Source organism: Salminus brasiliensis, chromosome 24 (assembly GCF_030463535.1).
Source record: "Salminus brasiliensis chromosome 24, fSalBra1.hap2, whole genome shotgun sequence".
NCBI lineage: Eukaryota > Metazoa > Chordata > Actinopteri > Characiformes > Bryconidae > Salminus > Salminus brasiliensis.
Genome location: NC_132901.1, coordinates 11,684,438 through 11,709,984, shown reverse-complemented (window position 1 = coordinate 11,709,984; position 25,547 = coordinate 11,684,438). Strand labels below are relative to the sequence as shown.

At 41.9% G+C, this 25,547-nt stretch overlaps 2 protein-coding genes across 2 annotated transcripts; both read right to left on the bottom strand.

Moving 5' to 3' along the window:
- Nucleotides 1-302: 302 nt before the first annotated feature.
- Nucleotides 303-24,836, bottom strand: LOC140546625 (uncharacterized). The gene is made up of 6 exons (XM_072670007.1): nucleotides 24,555-24,836; nucleotides 23,957-24,024; nucleotides 10,556-10,900; nucleotides 8,732-9,145; nucleotides 7,757-8,144; nucleotides 303-659 (listed from the first exon to the last, which is right to left on the bottom strand). Exons 1-6 carry the CDS (start codon nucleotides 24,834-24,836, stop codon nucleotides 303-305), a joined length of 1,854 nt encoding a protein of 617 aa, XP_072526108.1.
- Nucleotides 23,327-23,701, bottom strand: LOC140546840 (histone H2B). Its single transcript, XM_072670257.1, has one exon. It carries the CDS (start codon nucleotides 23,699-23,701, stop codon nucleotides 23,327-23,329), a length of 375 nt encoding a protein of 124 aa, XP_072526358.1.
- Nucleotides 24,837-25,547: the final 711 nt, after the last annotated feature.

Genomic DNA, 25,547 nt, shown 5'->3' with positions numbered 1-25,547 from the left:
TTCGGCACAGCGGCGTTGACGGCGATTTTTTTTCTATCAGGATTTATTAAGACATATAGTTCGGATTTAACCAACGCACACGGGGGGCAAAATGGAAAACAATACATATATACAGACATATCTATTATATGTATATATACACACACATGTAATCTTCCGGTATATTACATTTTAATACAGAGTATGCGGGAGATCGACTGCCTTATTTGATAACAAACTAAGAATAGAAACAGGCTCTTTTGCTGGATTTGTGGGTGGCTCTTAAAAGAGCCGTTGTGTTTAGAGCTGTTCAGGCCGAGCGTTTAACCTCCGAATCCATACAGAGTGCGTCCCTGGCGCTTCAGGGCGTACACCACATCCATAGCGGTGACGGTCTTTCTTTTGGCATGCTCAGTGTACGTGACTGCGTCTCTGATCACGTTTTCCAAGAACACTTTGAGCACACCGCGGGTCTCTTCGTAGATCAGACCGGAGATACGCTTGACGCCACCACGACGAGCCAGACGGCGAATAGCCGGCTTTGTGATACCCTGGATGTTATCGCGAAGCACTTTACGATGACGCTTGGCGCCTCCTTTCCCAAGGCCTTTGCCGCCCTTTCCTCTGCCTGACATCCTCGCTGCTTCTTTTCCCAGTCGACGAGAAGAGAATCTATGAAGCTGGGGAGCCAGAGACACGCCTGTTATACTCCTCTATAGGACCTAAATGAAAGCAAGGGAACCGAGCGACGTCACAGTACATTAGCTCCGCCTCATACTCTGTACGTGTGCAGAACGCTTGTTTTGCTGTACAGCGACTCAAACATGCCTAGACCACTCAAAGATTGCACATAAAGCCACTGAGTGGGTAGCCATACAAAATACAGTATATTAATATTAATTCGGAATTAAATATTAATTCAGTACCCTCTGGATGTACTCATGTTCAAAATTCAAAAAAGTGCTCTTTTTGGATTTCATGTGGATTTCATTAACATGTGGTGTACATGGGGGGGGGGGAATCAATAGTCAAAGTCAAGCAATAATAGCATCACTTCTCAATGCATTTGCAGCATGTCTTCCTTCTACTGCTTGTAGTTTCACAGTCTGGCCACACAATGGCATCCAGACTCCAAGTGTTCTAAAAAGGAATAAACTAATAATAGTAATAATAATAACGCAGCATACTTTGGATCATGCATAACCTTCACTCTGAATACTTTAACTCATCATGATTTAGCTTCGAAACCTACAGCCTAGCTCCAGACCTGCTTGACCTTATAATTAAAAAGTAAGCTAAACTATAATTAGGAGCTAAAATCACTTCTGAAATAGCTTGGTCTTATGGCGAAATCTTAAAATAAATAAATAAATAGCTGAATGAATTAATAAAATTCAGTGACCTAGGCTTAAGATGAACTTACAGTGACTCAAAGTAGGCTCATACACAGCCTCTGACTCCTTTTCACGAAATTTGAAGTGCATAGGGGCCATGTGACCTTTGTAAATAAACATTTATGCACCGTTTTCTTAGAAAGATTACACACTTGACATTATTATTGTTATTATTGTAGTAATTGATTGTGTGTTTTACCATCCTAAACCGCACTCCAGTACTCTCTAGTGCACTAGGTGAGTATAGAAGCCGTTTTTTCGTGACATCGTGCACTCCACGTGGAGTCGTTTCGGCAACTAGCTAACGAAAATAATCTTTTGTAAACAAAACACTAGCTAGCAAGCTACACAGGCTGCCCAGCTCTGAAAACCAGAAGATAGGCTGCTGGTAGCCGGGTTTAAGCACGACTGTTTCTCCCTCACTTGCTCCAAATAACAATATAGAGAACTACGCACGTGTCCGTAATATCGTTATTTCTGTGATTAATTTTAAGACACCTAGCCATCATGCTACTCTCCAAGGTGGCTTCTCGGTTTCAACCACGACAGTAAACGTATAAATGTTGCTGTATACACCGTTTCATAATAAAACTTGACTGACTCGAGCGAGTGTGTATTTATCTGACAGGTATTTACACTCGCTGGCGTATGTTATTGTTTGTACCATCCGAGTTAGCTAGCATGCTAATCGCTTTGTTAGCTCATGTGTGGACCTGAAAAAGCAAGTTAACTCAAATCACTCAACAGCCACAAATCACGGCTGTATTGCGTACTTTTATGCTACAACCCCGCATGTGGTACTGCACTGTGGTCAACAAATAATGACCCCTCATAATTAGGCTCATATTTGCGCTTTACTGTTTATGCTAGCCGCGTTAGCCACGCTGCTAATCGCTAAGCTGGCTCCAAGCTATGTACAACTCCACACATAGATCCAGCAACGGCAGTTCTACATCAATTTGCTGTGACTGGGTGTACAACTTTAGGCTCTCGGCAAAATCGAGTTATCGGATATCATTATCTACTTCATTTTTGGCAAGTTAGCAAACGTTATCGTGCTAACAACGACACACCGGAGCTAACCAGGGTCCAGTAGTGTAAGGACTAAAAAAAAACGACGTTTCACATGTATGAACATTAAAAGTAGCTAACATATGTCTTAACACGACAAATACCTCGGTCAGCCCTCTGATGGCTGTCGCCATGTGCGCCTCGGTCTCGTATACAACAAAGTCACACTACATCACGCCATTCTAACGTGCGCAGCGTTTATTACACACACACACACATGACAAAATTAGTCCTTCCTCAATGCACCTGAATATAAATCACATAAATGGCTATTTAGTACTAGGGTTACGACCTTGCAAGCATAAAACAAGCACCCACGAAGATCACCCCACTACTGTACACCATGGCACACGGTTTACTTTTTACTGTGACTGGACGTGCAGTTATCGGATTTCATCATTAGATGAAGATAGATAGATAGATAGATAGATAGATAGATAGATAGATAGATAGATAGATAATCAATAAAACGTCATCTATCGAACTTGTAGTTAGGCATCATGGGAATTGTAGTCCTTGATCTTGACACTACAGGATAAAGACAAATCGTGTCATTGACACATTGACATAAAGACGTTTAAAGAAACACACAAACCAGTACAGGGTTTGTATTTTCTGTCAGAATGAATGAGTATGCATAAAGCAAGCCATATGTCTACAAATGCATGTCTCTCTCTCTCTCTCTCTCTCTCTCTCTCTCTCTCTCTCTCTCTCTCTCTCTCACAAACCACCACTGAAATATTTTTGCACATAAAGTAAATTGAGGCCAACTTAAACTAAACCCACACCATTTGGATTCCTCAGGTTTCCACTATATTATATCTTCTAATAACAGCCATATTGGTTAGCAGTTAGTGGAAGAGAAAGGAAGGAAAGAAATTGTGGAAAGCAAAGTATGTTGCAGTTAGTGGATGATAAAGCCTTAGACATATGTTGCAGTTAGTGGATGATAAAGAAATTGTGGTGATATAAAGTAAGTGTAAAGCTCATGATGAAGTCAGGGTGAGTGGAAGCAGTTTGGCTTGACCTACCCTTTAGGATTCTGATGGAGTTTCAGGGCTAAGCTTTAAGACTGTGGTCGTAGTACGTGAATGGAGCGTGGATGCCATCTGGTGGTCAAAATGTAAATCTGCAAAATATAAAAAATACATATTATTTTTTTGGTCCACAGAGACATTTAAAGAAGCAAAATCAGAAAGAGGAGAAAGAGTTAAATTTGAGAAGCACAAAAAAGCTAATTCACAAGTGAGTACGGCTGACTTTTGATACACCTTTGTTAGCACTTTTGTGTTAATTTGTTACTTACCTATGCCTTGAAGAAAGTCTCTGACCTTGCAGGTTAAAATGATTTTTTGCGCTGATGGTGCATCCGCTTTCCAATTTTTAGCTTTGCCCCACTTGCCTCCAGCTCTTCAGCCAGGTCTTGATAGCAGAGCGGTGTTCTTTATTGATTTATGATTATTATGTTGACCTCAATATAACCTGATGCATACATACATACACATAACCATACAACATAGAATTTAAGGGCTCTAAGGGGAGGAGAACAAAGGTCCTACATAGAACTGCACTACTCTACAGTTTGACTCTTAATGAGAGAATTGTTGGCTTTTTACCTAACTGATGATAAAATGTCTTTAGTTAAAGAATGCTTGATAGAAGCACTCTTTATTTAAGGCACTTTATTAAGATCTGTAAGGAGATAATACAGTATTGAGTATTTTGTTTTCTTCTGCCCTACTTTATCATTAGCATATTGTTAAAACCCAAACAAAATTACGGTGCCCTAAAATAAGTTTTCATTTCATTGCCTGGTAGCATGACAACTGGTTATCCTGCTGGCTACTAAAATGCCCAAAAGTTCCTTGGTAGAACTTAGTAGACTTACTGGAGTTCACAACCATCTGTCATATGTAACAGCTGTAACATTCACACACATACACGTATACATCTATGTTGTTAGCGTTTGCATTTGCGAGTTTGACCACACGATGGCATCCACGCTCCATCCATGACATATATCCACGATCCCAAAACAACGGTGACGTTTGCAATTGGGCACTTCCTAAATCCCTTACACTGTATACACTACACAGAAGTGCACTTCTCTAGTCAAGTCTTTTAGGCTTCTGATGGAGTTTCAGGGCTAGGCCTCAAGACTGTGGTCATAGTACGTAAATGGAGCGTGGATGCCATCGTGTGGTCAAAATGTAAAACAATTAATCTTGCAATTTTTTATTTATTTATTGATTTATTTATTGATTTATTTATTTATTTCTTGTCCACGGAGACAATTAAAGAAGCAAAATCAGAAAGAGGAGAAAGAGTTACATTTAAATAGCAGAGAAGCTAACTTACAAGGGAGGAGGCAGTACGGTCGGCTGTTGATAAACTTTTGTTAGCACTTTTGTATTCATTTGTTACTTACCTATGCCTTGAAGAAAGTCTCTGACCTAAACCATGCAGGTTAATTTTTTTTGAGGGTGCGTATGTTTTTCCATATTTTAGCTTTGCTCCACTGGCCTCCAGCTCCTCAGTCAGGTCTTGATAGCAGATGAGTCAATTTTAATTGGCAAGGTTTTGGTCAGAGACCATCTTTAGTTAGGCATCATGGGAATTGTAGTCGTTGATCTAATACACTACAACTTAAAGATATAGTGTCCACAGAGACATTTAAAGAAAGAAAGATCAAACACAAATCGAATAAATGGTATATTATTGCATACAAGGGAAAAGCTCCTAATGAGGCCAACTAAAACTACATGTTTACCCCTTGGATTTCTCAGGCTCGTTTTACATCTTCTAATAAAAGTCATGTTAGATTAGATAAACACAGAGGGAGTTAATGTTGCTTTAAGTAATGTTGCTTTTACCATATGTTGCAGTTAGTGGATGATAAAGAAATATGGAAAGACATTGTGGTAAGCAAAGTAAGTGTAGAGCTCATGATGAAGTCTGGGTGAGTGGAAGCAGTTTGGCTAGACCTACCCCTTAGGCTTCTGATGGAGTTTCAGGGCTAAGCTTTAAGTCTGTGGTCGTAGTACGTGAATGGAGCGTGGATGCCATCTGGTGGTCAAAATGTAAATCTGCAAAATATAAAACAATTCATCTTTTTGATTTTTTGGTCCATGCAGACATTTAAAGAAGCAAAATCAGAAAGAGGAGAAAGAGTTTTTTGTATTCATTTGTTACTTACCTATGCCTTGAAGAAAGTCTCTGACCGAAACCTTGCAGGGTGCGTATGCTTTTCCATATTTTAGCTTTGCTTCACTGGCCTCCAGCTCCTCAGTCAGGTCTTGATAGCAGATGAGCGGTTTTCTTTATTGATTTATGATTATTATGGGAACCTCAATATAAACTGATACACAGAGTTTAAGGGCTCTAAAGAGAAGGAAACAAAGGTCCTACATAGAAGTGCACTACTCTACAATTTGTCTCAAAGGCTTCTAGCAGTGAGTGAATTTTACCTAACTGCATGCTGTTTGGTTGTCATGATGGCTAATACAGTGCCTTCATTAAAGACAGCTTCTATCAAGCATTCTTCAAAACAAGACATTTTATCTAGTTGTGGAAGGAGGTTATACGGTCTGGAGGGTTTTTTTTTGTTTTGTTTTGTTTTTTTTTTCCTTCTGTCCGACTTTATCGTTAGCATATTGTTAAAATGAAACCCAAGCCCAAACGACAATCATCCCACAAGACATGTAATTACTTTTTAGATTTATTGGTGCAGTTAACAATCATATTTAATGTGTATAAAATTGCCCTAAATTAAGTTTCCATTTCATTGCCTGGCAGCATGAGAACTGGTAACCATGCTGGCTTCTAAAATGCCCTGAACTGAAGTATGCTTCAATAGAAACATTTTTAAAAATGTACTTTAAAAAACACTAACCAAAATAACACCGCAATACAAATGACTTAGTAGACGTACTGGAGTTCACAACCATCTATCAAATGAAAAAGCTGTAACATTCACACGAATAAATCTAGTTAGTTAACGTTTGCATTTGCCTAGTTTGACCACACGATGGCATCCACGCTCCATCCATGACATATATGCCCATGATCCCAAAACAACGGTGGTCGTTTGCAATGAGCACTTCCAAAAGCCCTTCTATTCACCACACAGAAGAGCACTACTGTACTCAAGGCTCAAAGGCTTCTACTCTCTATTACATAACCGGGTGCATCCTAGGCAGGACAAACACTTTACCCCTGCCAGTATTTATTCACTATTTCTTTTCCCTAGGCTTCTCTAATGATCATTTTACATGTGCTGGGAAGGTTCATTTAATTTGCTCCATACTTCAAGGGTTATACTTCCAGACAAGCTAGACTGTACTAAATAAGGTAATTTTTGAAGTATAGCACAAAACAATACTGACTCAACATTCATTTAATTTTGGCGTTTTTCCCGCTGATCTGGGTTAATTTTACAAACAATGTGACGGGAAACATGAATTTTATAGAGTTAACATATAGAGTAAACATATAATTTTTTAGAGTTAGACATGCCTTGTTCTGGTAGAGGTATTGAAAGAGATTAAAAACAAACAAACAAACAAACATTCCTCTCCGGACTATACACTTACCTCCTTTACTGCTGCCCTAAAAGCAAGCACAAACAACACAGCTGGTCTCGCTTACTCTCTATGCAATCAAACTCATGTTGCATATGTATGAAACGTAAGTACCCCAAATCTAGCTCTCATTATATGAATATACACATACATTGCTCTCTGAAACTGTGCTTGCAGTTGTATAGTTTCACCACGCGGTGGGATCTACGCTCCATCCATGACTAATGCCGTTTGTAATAGTCCAAAACCGGCCTAAACACTACATAGTGTAAAGTGTAGTGTTCTACTGAAAGGGCAGTGGCTTCTACTTTCTGCTGGGGTGAATGAACTGTTTCCAAACTATTAAATATGTATAAACATATTGATAGGTATTAAAAGAAAAGTATTCATATGTATTAAAACACGTTAAATATGGCGATTTTGATGTGAAATGTAGTACAAAACATTATATATATATATAGACACACATATAGAAGTTGTTTTTTTTCCCTAATCTTCACAACCGCTGTCTCACGGCTGGTTTTGCTCGCGCAGCCCTATGGAATTTAGAAGCGCACGCGTCATAATAGCCTTACATTATATAAACGCAACACCGAGGTGAGGCGGACATTTGCTGTTTCGGCGCGGACACGGGTAGGTGGCTCTTAAAAGAGCCGTTGGGTATTTCAGGTAAACGTCGAAGCGCTCTGTTTAAGCGCGCTCTCCGCGAATACGGCGGGCCAGCTGGATGTCTTTAGGCATGATGGTGACTCTCTTGGCGTGGATAGCGCACAGGTTAGTATCTTCAAACAGACCCACCAAGTACGCCTCGCTAGCCTCCTGCAGGGCCATGACGGCGGAGCTCTGGAAGCGGAGATCAGTCTTGAAGTCCTGAGCGATCTCACGCACTAGGCGCTGGAAGGGCAGCTTACGGATCAGCAGCTCAGTAGATTTCTGGTAGCGGCGGATCTCCCTCAGAGCCACGGTGCCGGGCCTGTAACGGTGAGGCTTTTTCACGCCGCCGGTGGCTGGGGCGCTCTTGCGAGCAGCCTTGGTGGCGAGCTGCTTCCTCGGGGCCTTGCCACCGGTGGACTTACGGGCGGTCTGCTTGGTTCTTGCCATCGCGTTGAACTCTACTCCTCTCGGGGAAAAGAAAGAGAATGAGTTCTTGCTCGCTTCACATGGCTTTTAAGCTTTCAAGCCGCTTGCCGCTCATTGGGCGTCTTGAAGTTGTCCGTTTCCCATTGGGCGGCCGGCAATGCGTCGGTGACACACTATTGGGCGTCTTCTTTTCAAACCTAAAAGCAAAACGGCGGGCTCCTGTAACACAAAACAACAAAGGAAAAAAAAGCATTAAAAGAATATATAATAATAAGAACAATAATATGATCAAACTAATCAATGTACTGTACATTACAGCGAACATTAAACACACTGTGTGTGTGTGTGTGTGTGAGAGAGAGCGAGAGAATGTGTGTATACATGCACATATGCATAGGGTGTTGATCTCAGTACGTGAAATATATGAAAAAGGGCAATTGTGTATTGCATGGCAGTGTGTTTATATAATAACTCGGTTCATAAAGCTATTATTTTTTTATGCAGCTGGAAATCACGTGAAGAATATGTAGTGTTGTTTGTAAAGGAGCAGCACTTTTCGTAGAAAAAATGGGTGGCTCTTAAAAGAGCCTTTGTGTATAGATAAATCAACGGAGAGCGCCAATTTACTTTGTCTTCACAGTCTTCTCGGTCTTCTTAGGCAGCAGTACAGCCTGAATGTTGGGCAGCACACCACCTTGGGCGATAGTGACTCCTCCGAGCAGTTTGTTCAGCTCCTCGTCGTTACGAACAGCCAGCTGCAGGTGACGGGGGATGATACGGGTCTTCTTGTTGTCGCGGGCGGCGTTGCCAGCCAACTCGAGAATCTCAGCGGTGAGATACTCCAGGACGGCGGCCAAGTAGACGGGAGCGCCGGCGCCGACCCGCTCAGCGTAGTTGCCTTTACGCAGGAGCCTGTGCACACGGCCAACTGGGAACTGCAGTCCGGCGCGGGACGAACGAGTCTTAGCCTTGGCCCTAGCTTTACCACCGGTTTTGTCTCTTCCACTCATGATTCGCGTCAGTCGTGTTCGTCGAACAAAGCTGAAATAATGCACGCCGGCCAACGAGCGCCGTTGATATAGCAAAATCGCCTACGGTCCTATTGGCTAAAAGCTACGCGCACCAACAGCCAATCGCATTTCCGCCGTCAGACTCTAGCGTCCTCCCACCTCTGCTCGCTTTCCTACCCGACCCCCTCCTCCTCTCGTGCTGTGTGTCTGTGTGAGCGAGAGAGAGAAAGGAAGAAAGAAAGAAAACGGGTTAAAGAAAGAAACATTTACCCCCACTCGTGCCCCGCGTTTCCTTTCCCTTTCCCGCTCAAATGTAACACGTATGACCAAACCAAAAAAATATATATATTGATCATATATAATTATTGTGTGGGGAAACTAATGAGAGCTATTTTTGTGTTGTTGAGTGTTTTTTTTTTTTTTTAACAATCAATTCATTGTGCAGTAACAAGGGGGGAAAAAAGCTGTTTTTTTTATGAAACTGTGGGTGGCTCTTAAAAGAGCCGTTGAATAGAGAAACAAGACATGAAGGTAAACGGCGTTACTGTTTACTTCTTCTTAGGGGCAGCCTTTTTCGCCTTCGCCGCCTTGGGCTTAGCTGCTTTAGGCTTGACCGTTTTGGCTTTCTTTGGGCTCTTGGTCGCCTTTTTGGGAGCCGCCGGCTTCTTGGCCTTCTTGGGGCTCTTCGCTGCCTTCTTAGCGGCCGCGACGGGCTTCTTGGCCTTCTTGGGGGATTTCTTAGCCGCAGTGGGTTTCTTGGCTGCTACCTTCTTGGGCTTCTTGGCCGCGGCTGGTTTCTTGGCGGCCGGCTTCTTAGCTTTAGGTGCCGGTTTCTTGGCGGCCGGCTTCTTCTTTGCCTCGGCCTGCTTCTTGTTAAGCTTGAAAGAGCCCGACGCGCCGGTGCCTTTGGTCTGCACCAGAGTGCCCTTGGTGACGAGGCTCTTGACGGCGAGCTTAACGCGTGAGTTGTTCTTCTCGACGTCGTAGCCGCCGGCAGCCAGGGCTTTCTTCAGGGCGGCGAGAGACACGCCGCTCCTCTCCTTGGAAGCCGAGACGGCCTTGACGATGAGCTCGCCCACGCTGGGGCCGGCTTTCTTGGGGCGGGCGGCGGCCTTCTTCTTGGGGGCCTTGGCGGGCGCCGAGGCGGCTGGGGCTGGAGCGACTTCTGCCATTGTTCTGCTTTGCTGTGAGCGCGAGTGAGCACAAACTGCTGCAGCGTTCTGTAGAACCTCCCGCTGCAGCGAGGGGGCCGGCCCTTAAAAGCCACATGAGAACGTTGTAGACTCAACTCGCTCGATGCCGCACAGCCGTGTGGCAGCGACGGTCTCGCACTTGTGTTTTCTCTCGGCGTTTGTCGAGCGAAATATGGGCGAAAGCTCAACTTGGCGAGCGTAGAAATGCTCTTTCGTCTCCGAGAGGCTCCACCGTGTGTTGAGAAGACGGGAAGGGCAGCGTAACGACGCCGCGTTTGATACGGCGCTCACCGAAGCGTGCCACGCTACCGGCGTGCCGAACGGGCGGCGGCGCATTTGGCGTGCTAATCGGTGGAAAACGGCGACAAAAGGTGCCACGAACTGGGCGAGTGTTATCCGGTGCGTTGGAGGAGAGCCTCGGCGAGAGCGTGCTGGGCATCCGAGACGTGGGTGCGTTGTTTTGCTCGTCGTGCGAGGCGACCTTGAGGAGTGTGTAAAGCACAGTGTTGCCGTGTGTGCGCAGTATGACTTCCACCGTCGATGCGTCTTTGTCACCGGCGCTTCCACACTCGGAACGGCTCTCCATAGGTCCCCTAATACGCACTCGTAACACACCCAATATACCATAGCCAAAAATCTCATACTAACCCTAACACAAAATAACTGCATACACCCCCCCAACCCTAAAACACAAAAAACAAAATAAAATAAAAAAAAAAGACAAAACTTCTAACTTCTAAACATAACATAAAACAATGATGCCCTTTTTCAAGCCTAATACAAAATAACTGCACCTTCACTCTAACCCCAATACAAAATAAACCCAAGCTCATTTAAACCCTAAAACCCCATTTTTCATTTTAACCCTAATAGAAAATAACCATTTTCTCTCTCCAACCCTAAATAAAATAACCCCATCCTTCCTCCAACCATTATACAAAATCACTCCACCCTCATTCGAACCCCTCACATGAAACAACTCCAATCTCATTCTTGTACTAAAACAAATTAACCCCATCCCTCCCTCTATCCCAATAAGCAACACACCAAATTATTATTTTTAAACTTTTGCTTTCATTTAACCCATTCCATGCAGTCATGACCATTCTACTTAGATGTGCATTCCTCAGTAGGCCGAGGCCATGTGTATCCAAATCATCAGGCTGATGGCTAATGTTGAAACTCACTTTTACTGAACCTTCCTTTGTATCCTAAGGCAAAGGCTTAAGCTCACCGTCACTTTAACTCAATCCACCTTCATCATAAAACTGAGGCCTTTGACCGCCATACTATTTTACTTACTCTTCCCTCGTCCTTTTGCATTGCTCCAAACCCTCTACATCAAAAAATATCTATAAACCTATTCTTGCTCCCTCGAATTTCACCATTAACCTAAGACTTCAACCAAATTCATCTTTTTGTGACCCAACAAAATAGTCCTAATACAAAATAACTCTGTCCTCCCTCTTAACCTAGTACAACATAACCTTAACATCATTCTAACAATGAAACAAAATAACCCCATCCGCCGTCTAACCCCAAAATAAAATAACCCATTTTCATTCATACTCTAATACAAACCCCACCACCTTCTCTCTCCAACCCTAAAATGAAATAACCCCATCCTTCATCCAACCATTATACAAAATCACTCCATCCTCATTCGAACCCCTCACATGAAACAACTGCAATCTCATTCTTGTCCTAAAACAAATTAACCCCATCCTTCCCTCTATCTCAATAAGCAACACACCAAACTTTTGCTTTCATTTAACCCATTCCATGCAGTCATGACCATTCTACTTAGATGTGCAGTCCTCAGTAGGCCGAGGCCATGTGTATCCATGTGTATCCGAATCATCAGGCTGATGGCTTATGTTGAAACTCACTTTTACTGAACCTTCCTTTGTATCCTAAGGCAAAGGCCTAATCACTTCCTAATACAAACCCCACCACCATCTCTCTCCAACCCTAAAATGAAATAACACCATCCTTCCTCCAACCATTATACAAAATCACTCCCCATCCTCATTCGAACCCCTCACATGAAACAACTCCAATCTCATTCTTGTACTAAAACAAATTAACCCCATCCCTCCCTCTATCCCAATAAGCAACACACCAAATTATTATTTTTAAACTTTTACTTTCATTTAACCCATTCCATGCAGACATGACCATTCTACTTAGATGTGCATTCTTCAGTAGGCCGAGGCCATGTGTATCCAAATCATCAGGCTGATGGCCAATGTTGAAATTCACTTTTTCTGAACCTTCCTAAGGCAAAGGCCTAAGCTCACAGTCACTTTAACACAATCCACCTCCATCATAAACCTGAGGCCTCGTTTACAAAGCTACTGTTACTCACTCTTCCTAGATCACATCTGCACTAAACACACTTTCACCGCCATACTTTTTTACTTACGCTACCTAAATTTACTTACTCTACCCTCGTCTTTTTGCCTTGCTCCGACCCTCTACATCAAAAGTCTAGCTCTGAACCTATTCTTGCTCGCTCGAATCTCACCATTAACCTAAGGCTTCAACCAAATTCATCTTTTTGTGACCCAACCAAGTAGTCCTAATACAAAATAACTCTGTCCTCCCTCTTCACCTAGTACAACATAACCTTAACAGCATTCTAACAATGAAACAAAATAACCCCATCCGCCGTCTAACCCCAAAATAAAATAACCCATTTTCATTCATACTCTAATACAAACCCCACCACCTTCTCTCTCCAACCCTAAAATGAAATAACACCATCCTTCCTCCAACCATTATACAAAATCACTCCATCCTCATTCGAACCCCTCACATGAAACAACTCCAATCTCATTCTTGTCCTAAAACAAATTAACCCCATCCTTCCCTCTATCTCACTAAGCAACACACCAAATAATTATTTTTAAACTTTTACTTTCATTTAACCCATTCCATGCAGTCATGACCATTCTACTTAGATGTGCATTCCTCAGTAGGCCGAGGCCATGTGTATCCAAAACATTAGGCTGATGGCTTATGTTGAAACTGTTTTACTTTTACTGAATCTTCCTTTGTATCCTAAGGCAAAGGCCTAAGCTCACGGTCACTTTAACTCAATCCACCTTCATCATAAACCTGAGGCCTTTGACCGCCATACTATTTTATTTACTCTACCCTAGTCCTTTTGCCTTGCTTCAACCCTCTACATCAAAAGTCTAGCTCTGAACCTATTCTTGCTCGCTCGAATCTCAACATTAACCTAAGGCTTCAACCAAATTCATCTTTTTGTGACCCAACAAAATAGTCCTAATACAAAATAACTCTGTCCTCCCTCTTAACCTAGTACAACATAACCTTAACATCATTCTAACAATGAAACAAAATAACCCCATCCGCCGTCTAACCCCAAAATAAAATAACCCATTTTCATTCATACTCTAATACAAACCCCACCACCTTCTCTCTCCAACCCTAAAATGAAATAACACCATCCTTCCTCCAACCATTATACAAAATCACTCCATCCTCATTCGAACCCCTCACATGAAACAACTCCAATCTCATTCTTGTCCTAAAACAAATTAACCCCATCCTTCCCTCTATCTCACTAAGCAACACACCAAATAATTATTTTTAAACTTTTACTTTCATTTAACCCATTCCATGCAGTCATGACCATTCTACTTAGATGTGCATTCCTCAGTAGGCCGAGGCCATGTGTATCCATGTGTATCCGAATCATCAGGCTGATGGCTTATGTTGAAACTCACTTTTACTGAACCTTCCTTTGTGTCCTAAGGCAAAGGCCTAAGCTCACGGTCACTTTAACTCAATCCACATTCATCATAAAACTGAGGCCTTTGACCGCCATACTATTTTACTTACTCTACCCTCGTCCTTTTGCATTGCTCCAAACCCTCTACATCAAAAAAATATCTATGAACCTATTCTTGCTCGCTCAAATCTCACCATTAACCTAAGACTTCAACCAAATTCATCTTTTAGTGAACCAAACCAAATAGTCCTAATACAAAATAACTCTGTCCTCCCTCTTAACCTAGTACAACATAACCTTAACATCATTCTAACCATGAAACAAAATAACCCCATCCGCCGTCTAACCCCAAAATAAAATAACCCATTTTTATTCATACTCTAATACAAACCCCACCACCATCTCTCTCCAACCCTAAAATGAAATAACACCATCCTTCCTCCAACCATTATACAAAATCACTCCCCATCCTCATTCGAACCCCTCACATGAAACAACTCCAATCTCATTCTTGTACTAAAACAAATTAACCCCATCCCTCCCTCTATCCCAATAAGCAACACACCAAATTATTATTTTTAAACTTTTACTTTCATTTAACCCATTCCATGCAGACATGACCATTCTACTTAGATGTGCATTCTTCAGTAGGCCGAGGCCATGTGTGGATCCAAATCATCAGGCTGATGGCCAATGTTGAAATTCACTTTTTCTGAACCTTCCTAAGGCAAAGGCCTAAGCTCACAGTCACTTTAACACAATCCACCTCCATCATAAACCTGAGGCCTCGTTTACAAAGCTACTGTTACTCACTCTTCCTAGATCACATCTGCACTAAACACACTTTCACCGCCATACTTTTTTACTTACGCTACCTAAATTTACTTACTCTACCCTCGTCTTTTTGCCTTGCTCCGACCCTCTACATCAAAAGTCTAGCTCTGAACCTATTCTTGCTCGCTCGAATCTCACCATTAACCTAAGGCTTCAACCAAATTCATCTTTTTGTGACCCAACCAAGTAGTCCTAATACAAAATAACTCTGTCCTCCCTCTTCACCTAGTACAACATAACCTTAACAGCATTCTAACAATGAAACAAAATAACCCCATCCGCCGTCTAACCCCAAAATAAAATAACCCATTTTCATTCATACTCTAATACAAACCCCACCACCTTCTCTCTCCAACCCTAAAATGAAATAACCCCATCCTTCCTCCAACCATTATACAAAATCACTCCATCCTCATTCGAACCCCTCACATGAAACAACTCCAATCTCATTCTTGTCCTAAAACAAATTAACCCCATCCTTCCCTCTATCTCACTAAGCAACACACCAAATAATTATTTTTAAACTTTTACTTTCATTTAACCCATTCCATGCAGTCATGACCATTCTACTTAGATGTGCATTCCTCAGTAGGCCGAGGCCATGTGTATCCAAAACATCAGGCTGATGGCTTATGTTGAAACTGTTTTACTTTTACTGAATCTTCCTTTGTATCCTAAGGCAAAGGCCTAAGCTCACGGTCACTTTAACTCAATCCACCTTCATCATAAACCTGAGGCCTTTGACCGCCATACTATTTTATTTACTCTACCCTTGTCCTTTTGCCTTGCTTCAACCCTCTACATCAAAAGTCTAGCTCTGAACCTATTCTTGCTCGCTCGAATCTCAACATTAACCTAAGGCTTCAACCAAATTCATCTTTTTGTGACCCAACAAAATAGTCCTAATACAAAATAACTCTGTCCTCCCTCTTAACCTAGTACAACATAACCTTAACATCATTCTAACAATGAAACAAAATAACCCCATCCGCCGTCTAACCCCAAAATAAAATAACCCATTTTCATTCATACTCTAATACAAACCCCACCACCTTCTCTCTCCAACCCTAAAATGAAATAACCCCATCCTTCATCCAACCATTATACAAAATCACTCCATCCTCATTCGAACCCCTCACATGAAACAACTGCAATCTCATTCTTGTCCTAAAACAAATTAACCCCATCCTTCCCTCTATCTCAATAAGCAACACACCAAACTTTTGCTTTCATTTAACCCATTCCATGCAGTCATGACCATTCTACTTAGATGTGCAGTCCTCAGTAGGCCGAGGCCATGTGTATCCATGTGTATCCGAATCATCAGGCTGATGGCTTATGTTGAAACTCACTTTTACTGAACCTTCCTTTGTATCCTAAGGCAAAGGCCTAATCACTTCCTAATACAAACCCCACCACCATCTCTCTCCAACCCTAAAATGAAATAACACCATCCTTCCTCCAACCATTATACAAAATCACTCCCCATCCTCATTCGAACCCCTCACATGAAACAACTCCAATCTCATTCTTGTACTAAAACAAATTAACCCCATCCCTCCCTCTATCCCAATAAGCAACACACCAAATTATTATTTTTAAACTTTTACTTTCATTTAACCCATTCCATGCAGACATGACCATTCTACTTAGATGTGCATTCTTCAGTAGGCCGAGGCCATGTGTATCCAAATCATCAGGCTGATGGCCAATGTTGAAATTCACTTTTTCTGAACCTTCCTAAGGCAAAGGCCTAAGCTCACAGTCACTTTAACACAATACACCTCCATCATAAACCTGAGGCCTCGTTTACAAAGCTACTGTTACTCACTCTTCCTAGATCACATCTGCACTAAACACACTTTCACCGCCATACTTTTTTACTTACGCTACCTAAATTTACTTACTCTACCCTCGTCTTTTTGCCTTGCTCCGACCCTCTACATCAAAAGTCTAGCTCTGAACCTATTCTTGCTCGCTCGAATCTCACCATTAACCTAAGGCTTCAACCAAATTCATCTTTTTGTGACCCAACCAAGTAGTCCTAATACAAAATAACTCTGTCCTCCCTCTTCACCTAGTACAACATAACCTTAACAGCATTCTAACAATGAAACAAAATAACCCCATCCGCCGTCTAACCCCAAAATAAAATAACCCATTTTCATTCATACTCTAATACAAACCCCACCACCTTCTCTCTCCAACCCTAAAATGAAATAACCCCATCCTTCCTCCAACCATTATACAAAATCACTCCATCCTCATTCGAACCCCTCACATGAAACAACTCCAATCTCATTCTTGTCCTAAAACAAATTAACCCCATCCTTCCCTCTATCTCACTAAGCAACACACCAAATAATTATTTTTAAACTTTTACTTTCATTTAACCCATTCCATGCAGTCATGACCATTCTACTTAGATGTGCATTCCTCAGTAGGCCGAGGCCATGTGTATCCAAAACATCAGGCTGATGGCTTATGTTGAAACTGTTTTACTTTTACTGAATCTTCCTTTGTATCCTAAGGCAAAGGCCTAAGCTCATGGTCACTTTAACTCAATCCACCTTCATCATAAACCTGAGGCCTTTGACCGCCATACTATTTTATTTACTCTACCCTTGTCCTTTTGCCTTGCTTCAACCCTCTACATCAAAAGTCTAGCTCTGAACCTATTCTTGCTCGCTCGAATCTCAACATTAACCTAAGGCTTCAACCAAATTCATCTTTTTGTGACCCAACAAAATAGTCCTAATACAAAATAACTCTGTCCTCCCTCTTAACCTAGTACAACATAACCTTAACATCATTCTAACAATGAAACAAAATAACCCCATCCGCCGTCTAACCCCAAAATAAAATAACCCATTTTCATTCATACTCTAATACAAACCCCACCACCTTCTCTCTCCAACCCTAAAATGAAATAACCCCATCCTTCATCCAACCATTATACAAAATCACTCCATCCTCATTCGAACCCCTCACATGAAACAACTGCAATCTCATTCTTGTCCTAAAACAAATTAACCCCATCCTTCCCTCTATCTCAATAAGCAACACACCAAACTTTTGCTTTCATTTAACCCATTCCATGCAGTCATGACCATTCTACTTAGATGTGCAGTCCTCAGTAGGCCGAGGCCATGTGTATCCATGTGTATCCGAATCATCAGGCTGATGGCTTATGTTGAAACTCACTTTTACTGAACCTTCCTTTGTATCCTAAGGCAAAGGCCTAATCACTTCCTAATACAAACCCCACCACCATCTCTCTCCAACCCTAAAATGAAATAACACCATCCTTCCTCCAACCATTATACAAAATCACTCCCCATCCTCATTCGAACCCCTCACATGAAACAACTCCAATCTCATTCTTGTACTAAAACAAATTAACCCCATCCCTCCCTCTATCCCAATAAGCAACACACCAAATTATTATTTTTAAACTTTTACTTTCATTTAACCCATTCCATGCAGACATGACCATTCTACTTAGATGTGCATTCTTCAGTAGGCCGAGGCCATGTGTATCCAAATCATCAGGCTGATGGCCAATGTTGAAATTCACTTTTTCTGAACCTTCCTAAGGCAAAGGCCTAAGCTCACAGTCACTTTAACACAATCCACCTCCATCATAAACCTGAGGCCTCGTTTACAAAGCTACTGTTACTCACTCTTCCTAGATCACATCTGCACTAAACACACTTTCACCGCCATACTTTTTTACTTACGCTACCTAAATTTACTTACTCTACCCTCGTCTTTTTGCCTTGCTCCGACCCTCTACATCAAAAGTCTAGCTCTGAACCTATTCTTGCTCGCTCGAATCTCACCATTAACCTAAGGCTTCAACCAAATTCATCTTTTTGTGACCCAACCAAGTAGTCCTAATACAAAATAACTCTGTCCTCCCTCTTCACCTAGTACAACATAACCTTAACAGCATTCTAACAATGAAACAAAATAACCCCATCCGCCGTCTAACCCCAAAATAAAATAACCCATTTTCATTCATACTCTAATACAAACCCCACCACCTTCTCTCTCCAACCCTAAAATGAAATAACCCCATCCTTCCTCCAACCATTATACAAAATCACTCCATCCTCATTCGAACCCCTCACATGAAACAACTCCAATCTCATTCTTGTCCTAAAACAAATTAACCCCATCCTTCCCTCTATCTCACTAAGCAACACACCAAATAATTATTTTTAAACTTTTACTTTCATTTAACCCATTCCATGCAGTCATGACCATTCTACTTAGATGTGCATTCCTCAGTAGGCCGAGGCCATGTGTATCCAAAACATCAGGCTGATGGCTTATGTTGAAACTGTTTTACTTTTACTGAATCTTCCTTTGTATCCTAAGGCAAAGGCCTAAGCTCACGGTCACTTTAACTCAATCCACCTTCATCATAAACCTGAGGCCTTTGACCGCCATACTATTTTATTTACTCTACCCTAGTCCTTTTGCCTTGCTTCAACCCTCTACATCAAAAGTCTAGCTCTGAACCTATTCTTGCTCGCTCGAATCTCAACATTAACCTAAGGCTTCAACCAAATTCATCTTTTTGTGACCCAACAAAATAGTCCTAATACAAAATAACTCTGTCCTCCCTCTTAACCTAGTACAACATAACCTTAACATCATTCTAACAATGAAACAAAATAACCCCATCCGCCGTCTAACCCCAAAATAAAATAACCCATTTTCATTCATACTCTAATACAAACCCCACCACCTTCTCTCTCCAACCCTAAAATGAAATAACCCCATCCTTCATCCAACCATTATACAAAATCACTCCATCCTCATTCGAACCCCTCACATGAAACAACTGCAATCTCATTCTTGTCCTAAAACAAATTAACCCCATCCTTCCCTCTATCTCAATAAGCAACACACCAAACTTTTGCTTTCATTTAACCCATTCCATGCAGTCATGACCATTCTACTTAGATGTGCAGTCCTCAGTAGGCCGAGGCCATGTGTATCCATGTGTATCCGAATCATCAGGCTGATGGCTTATGTTGAAACTCACTTTTACTGAACCTTCCTTTGTATCCTAAGGCAAAGGCCTAATCACTTCCTAATACAAACCCCACCACCATCTCTCTCCAACCCTAAAATGAAATAACACCATCCTTCCTCCAACCATTATACAAAATCACTCCCCATCCTCATTCGAACCCCTCACATGAAACAACTCCAATCTCATTCTTGTACTAAAACAAATTAACCCCATCCCTCCCTCTATCCCAATAAGCAACACACCAAATTATTATTTTTAAACTTTTACTTTCATTTAACCCATTCCATGCAGACATGACCATTCTACTTAGATGTGCATTCTTCAGTAGGCCGAGGCCATGTGTATCCAAATCATCAGGCTGATGGCCAATGTTGAAATTCACTTTTTCTGAACCTTCCTAAGGCAAAGGCCTAAGCTCACAGTCACTTTAACACAATCCACCTCCATCATAAACCTGAGGCCTCGTTTACAAAGCTACTGTTACTCACTCTTCCTAGATCACATCTGCACTAAACACACTTTCACCGCCATACTTTTTTACTTACGCTACCTAAATTTACTTACTCTACCCTCGTCTTTTTGCCTTGCTCCGACCCTCTACATCAAAAGTCTAGCTCTGAACCTATTCTTGCTCGCTCGAATCTCACCATTAACCTAAGGCTTCAACCAAATTCATCTTTTTGTGACCCAACCAAGTAGTCCTAATACAAAATAACTCTGTCCTCCCTCTTCACCTAGTACAACATAACCTTAACAGCATTCTAACAATGAAACAAAATAACCCCATCCGCCGTCTAACCCCAAAATAAAATAACCCATTTTCATTCATACTCTAATACAAACCCCACCACCTTCTCTCTCCAACCCTAAAATGAAATAACCCCATCCTTCCTCCAACCATTATACAAAATCACTCCATCCTCATTCGAACCCCTCACATGAAACAACTCCAATCTCATTCTTGTCCTAAAACAAATTAACCCCATCCTTCCCTCTATCTCACTAAGCAACACACCAAATAATTATTTTTAAACTTTTACTTTCATTTAACCCATTCCATGCAGTCATGACCATTCTACTTAGATGTGCATTCCTCAGTAGGCCGAGGCCATGTGTATCCAAAACATCAGGCTGATGGCTTATGTTGAAACTGTTTTACTTTTACTGAATCTTCCTTTGTATCCTAAGGCAAAGGCCTAAGCTCACGGTCACTTTAACTCAATCCACCTTCATCATAAACCTGAGGCCTTTGACCGCCATACTATTTTATTTACTCTACCCTTGTCCTTTTGCCTTGCTTCAACCCTCTACATCAAAAGTCTAGCTCTGAACCTATTCTTGCTCGCTCGAATCTCAACATTAACCTAAGGCTTCAACCAAATTCATCTTTTTGTGACCCAACAAAATAGTCCTAATACAAAATAACTCTGTCCTCCCTCTTAACCTAGTACAACATAACCTTAACATCATTCTAACAATGAAACAAAATAACCCCATCCGCCGTCTAACCCCAAAATAAAATAACCCATTTTCATTCATACTCTAATACAAACCCCACCACCTTCTCTCTCCAACCCTAAAATGAAATAACCCCATCCTTCATCCAACCATTATACAAAATCACTCCATCCTCATTCGAACCCCTCACATGAAACAACTGCAATCTCATTCTTGTCCTAAAACAAATTAACCCCATCCTTCCCTCTATCTCAATAAGCAACACACCAAACTTTTGCTTTCATTTAACCCATTCAATGCAGTCATGACCATTCTACTTAGATGTGCAGTCCTCAGTAGGCCGAGGCCATGTGTATCCATGTGTATCCGAATCATCAGGCTGATGGCTTATGTTGAAACTCACTTTTACTGAACCTTCCTTTGTATCCTAAGGCAAAGGCCTAAGCTCACGGTCACTTTAACTCAATCCACCTTCATCATAAACCTGAGGCCTTTGACCGCCATACTATTTTATTTACTCTACCCTTGTCCTTTTGCCTTGCTTCAACCCTCTACATCAAAAGTCTAGCTCTGAACCTATTCTTGCTCGCTCGAATCTCAACATTAACCTAAGGCTTCAACCAAATTCATCTTTTTGTGACCCAACAAAATAGTCCTAATACAAAATAACTCTGTCCTCCCTCTTAACCTAGTACAACATAACCTTAACATCATTCTAACAATGAAACAAAATAACCCCATCCGCCGTCTAACCCCAAAATAAAATAACCCATTTTCATTCATACTCTAATACAAACCCCACCACCTTCTCTCTCCAACCCTTAAATGAAATAACCCCATCCTTCATCCAACCATTATACAAAATCACTCCATCCTCATTCGAACCCCTCACATGAAACAACTGCAATCTCATTCTTGTCCTAAAACAAATTAACCCCATCCTTCCCTCTATCTCAATAAGCAACACACCAAACTTTTGCTTTCATTTAACCCATTCCATGCAGTCATGACCATTCTACTTAGATGTGCAGTCCTCAGTAGGCCGAGGCCATGTGTATCCATGTGTATCCGAATCATCAGGCTGATGGCTTATGTTGAAACTCACTTTTACTGAACCTTCCTTTGTATCCTAAGGCAAAGGCCTAAGCTCACGGTCACTTTAACTCAATCCACCTTCATCATAAACCTGAGGCCTCCTTACAAAGCCACTGTTACTCACTCTTCCTAGATCACATCTGCACTAAACACACTTTCACCGCCATACTTTTTTACTTACGCTATCTCAATTTAATTATTCTACCCTCGTCCTTTTGCCTTACTTCGACCCTCTACATCAAAAGCCTTGCTCTGAACCTACTTTCGTTCACTCAAATCCCACCATAAACCTATGGCTTTAACTAACTTCACCCTTCTGTGACCCAACAAAAAAGGCTTGTGGGAGAGCCTAACCGTATGCCTGGTTATATATACTAGACAGCTTTCATTACAAAGATCAGGTGTGTAATTCTAGGGTTTAAGTCAACCCTAGTATGGTTTCCTGCCTCACTCTTCCCCACCTGTAAGGCTGATCTCCTCTGGACTGGTTTTTCACAGGTGATGTGCAGCTTCATTTATCCCAATTAGCACTACAAGCCCACTCCATACAGTTAGTATGGCACAGTATTTTAGTTTGCTGCTCTGTCCCTGAATCCTAGTACACTATACCAATTAAATGCAAACAAACAATTAAGTAAGTTGATTTACATACATACATACATCAATAAGTATGTAACAATAAAGGCACTCTCTAATAAATAATAATAATAATAATAATAATTAGTATTATAACTTACTTGGTTCTTGAATAAAACTGCTCTTTGGAAGAAACCGTGGGTGGCTCTTAAAAGAGCCGTTGGGTTTGGATTATGCCGCTATCACTATTTACTTGGAGCTCGTGTACTTGGTGACGGCCTTTGTGCCCTCTGACACGGCGTGCTTGGCCAACTCACCGGGAAGGAGCAGACGCACAGCAGTCTGGATCTCCCTAGAGGTGATAGTAGAACGTTTGTTGTAGTGAGCCAAACGAGAAGACTCACCGGCGATGCGCTCGAAGATGTCGTTCACGAACGAGTTCATGATGCCCATCGCTTTAGAGGAGATTCCAGTGTCAGGGTGGACCTGCTTCAGCACCTTGTACACGTAGATAGCATAGCTCTCCTTCCTGGACTTTCTGCGCTTCTTGCCGCCTTTCCCGGCCGTCTTGGTCACGGCTTTCTTGGATCCCTTCTTGGGCGCGGACTTAGCTGGCTCAGGCATACTGCTCCTCGTCGAGTAAGACTGAAGAATGAGGGGGAGGCGATAAGCTCCCACATTATTTAGACTCTAGCATTTTAATTAGACGAGGTACCGCCTCCAGAATGCCGTCAAACGACCATTGGACAACAAATTGTCCGCTCTCTTCTTGCCAACCCCCCACCCTTCATTCCCCTCCCCTTCCCTCCCCTCCCCTCCCCTCCCTATTCTCCTCTTCCCTTCCCCCTCCCCAGAGCAGCATTCTCTTTGTTCGCCTACCCGCGCATTTTTACCCACCGTGCAGACGGCACATTATTTTTCGCCACAGCGGCGTTGACGGCGATATTCTGAATTTATTCAAACGTTTAATCAACGCATACGGGGGAAATTGAAAACTATATGTATTCTTCATATATATAAAATTAGCTTCTTAACCGGGAGATTCATAACCACCATCATTGACTATATTGAAACAAACAAACAAATATGATTCTTGCAACATTCTATCCCGCGCATTCTTAATCTACAGGGCTGTTTTTCTGTTTTTCGGCACAGCGGCGTTGACGGCGATTTTTTTTCTATCAGGATTTATTAAGACATATAGTTCGGATTTAACCAACGCACACGGGGGGCAAAATGGAAAACAATACATATATACAGACATATCTATTATATGTATATATACACACACATGTAATCTTCCGGTATATTACATTTTAATACAGAGTATGCGGGAGATCGACTGCCTTATTTGATAACAAACTAAGAATAGAAACAGGCTCTTTTGCTGGATTTGTGGGTGGCTCTTAAAAGAGCCGTTGTGTTTAGAGCTGTTCAGGCCGAGCGTTTAACCTCCGAATCCATACAGAGTGCGTCCCTGGCGCTTCAGGGCGTACACCACATCCATAGCGGTGACGGTCTTTCTTTTGGCATGCTCAGTGTACGTGACTGCGTCTCTGATCACGTTTTCCAAGAACACTTTGAGCACACCGCGGGTCTCTTCGTAGATCAGACCGGAGATACGCTTGACGCCACCACGACGAGCCAGACGGCGAATAGCCGGCTTTGTGATACCCTGGATGTTATCGCGAAGCACTTTACGATGACGCTTGGCGCCTCCTTTCCCAAGGCCTTTGCCGCCCTTTCCTCTGCCTGACATCCTCGCTGCTTCTTTTCCCAGTCGACGAGAAGAGAATCTATGAAGCTGGGGAGCCAGAGACACGCCTGTTATACTCCTCTATAGGACCTAAATGAAAGCAAGGGAACCGAGCGACGTCACAGTACATTAGCTCCGCCTCATACTCTGTACGTGTGCAGAACGCTTGTTTTGCTGTACAGCGACTCAAACATGCCTAGACCACTCAAAGATTGCACATAAAGCCACTGAGTGGGTAGCCATACAAAATACAGTATATTAATATTAATTCGGAATTAAATATTAATTCAGTACCCTCTGGATGTACTCATGTTCAAAATTCAAAAAAGTGCTCTTTTTGGATTTCATGTGGATTTCATTAACATGTGGTGTACATGGGGGGGGGGGGGGGAATCAATAGTCAAAGTCAAGCAATAATAGCATCACTTCTCAATGCATTTGCAGCATGTCTTCCTTCTACTGCTTGTAGTTTCACAGTCTGGCCACACAATGGCATCCAGACTCCAAATGTTCTAAAAAGGAATAAACTAATAATAGTAATAATAATAACGCAGCATACTTTGGATCATGCATAACCTTCACTCTGAATACTTTAACTCATCATGATTTAGCTTCGAAACCTACAGCCTAGCTCCAGACCTGCTTGACCTTATAATTAAAAAGTAAGCTAAACTATAATTAGGAGCTAAAATCACTTCTGAAATAGCTTGGTCT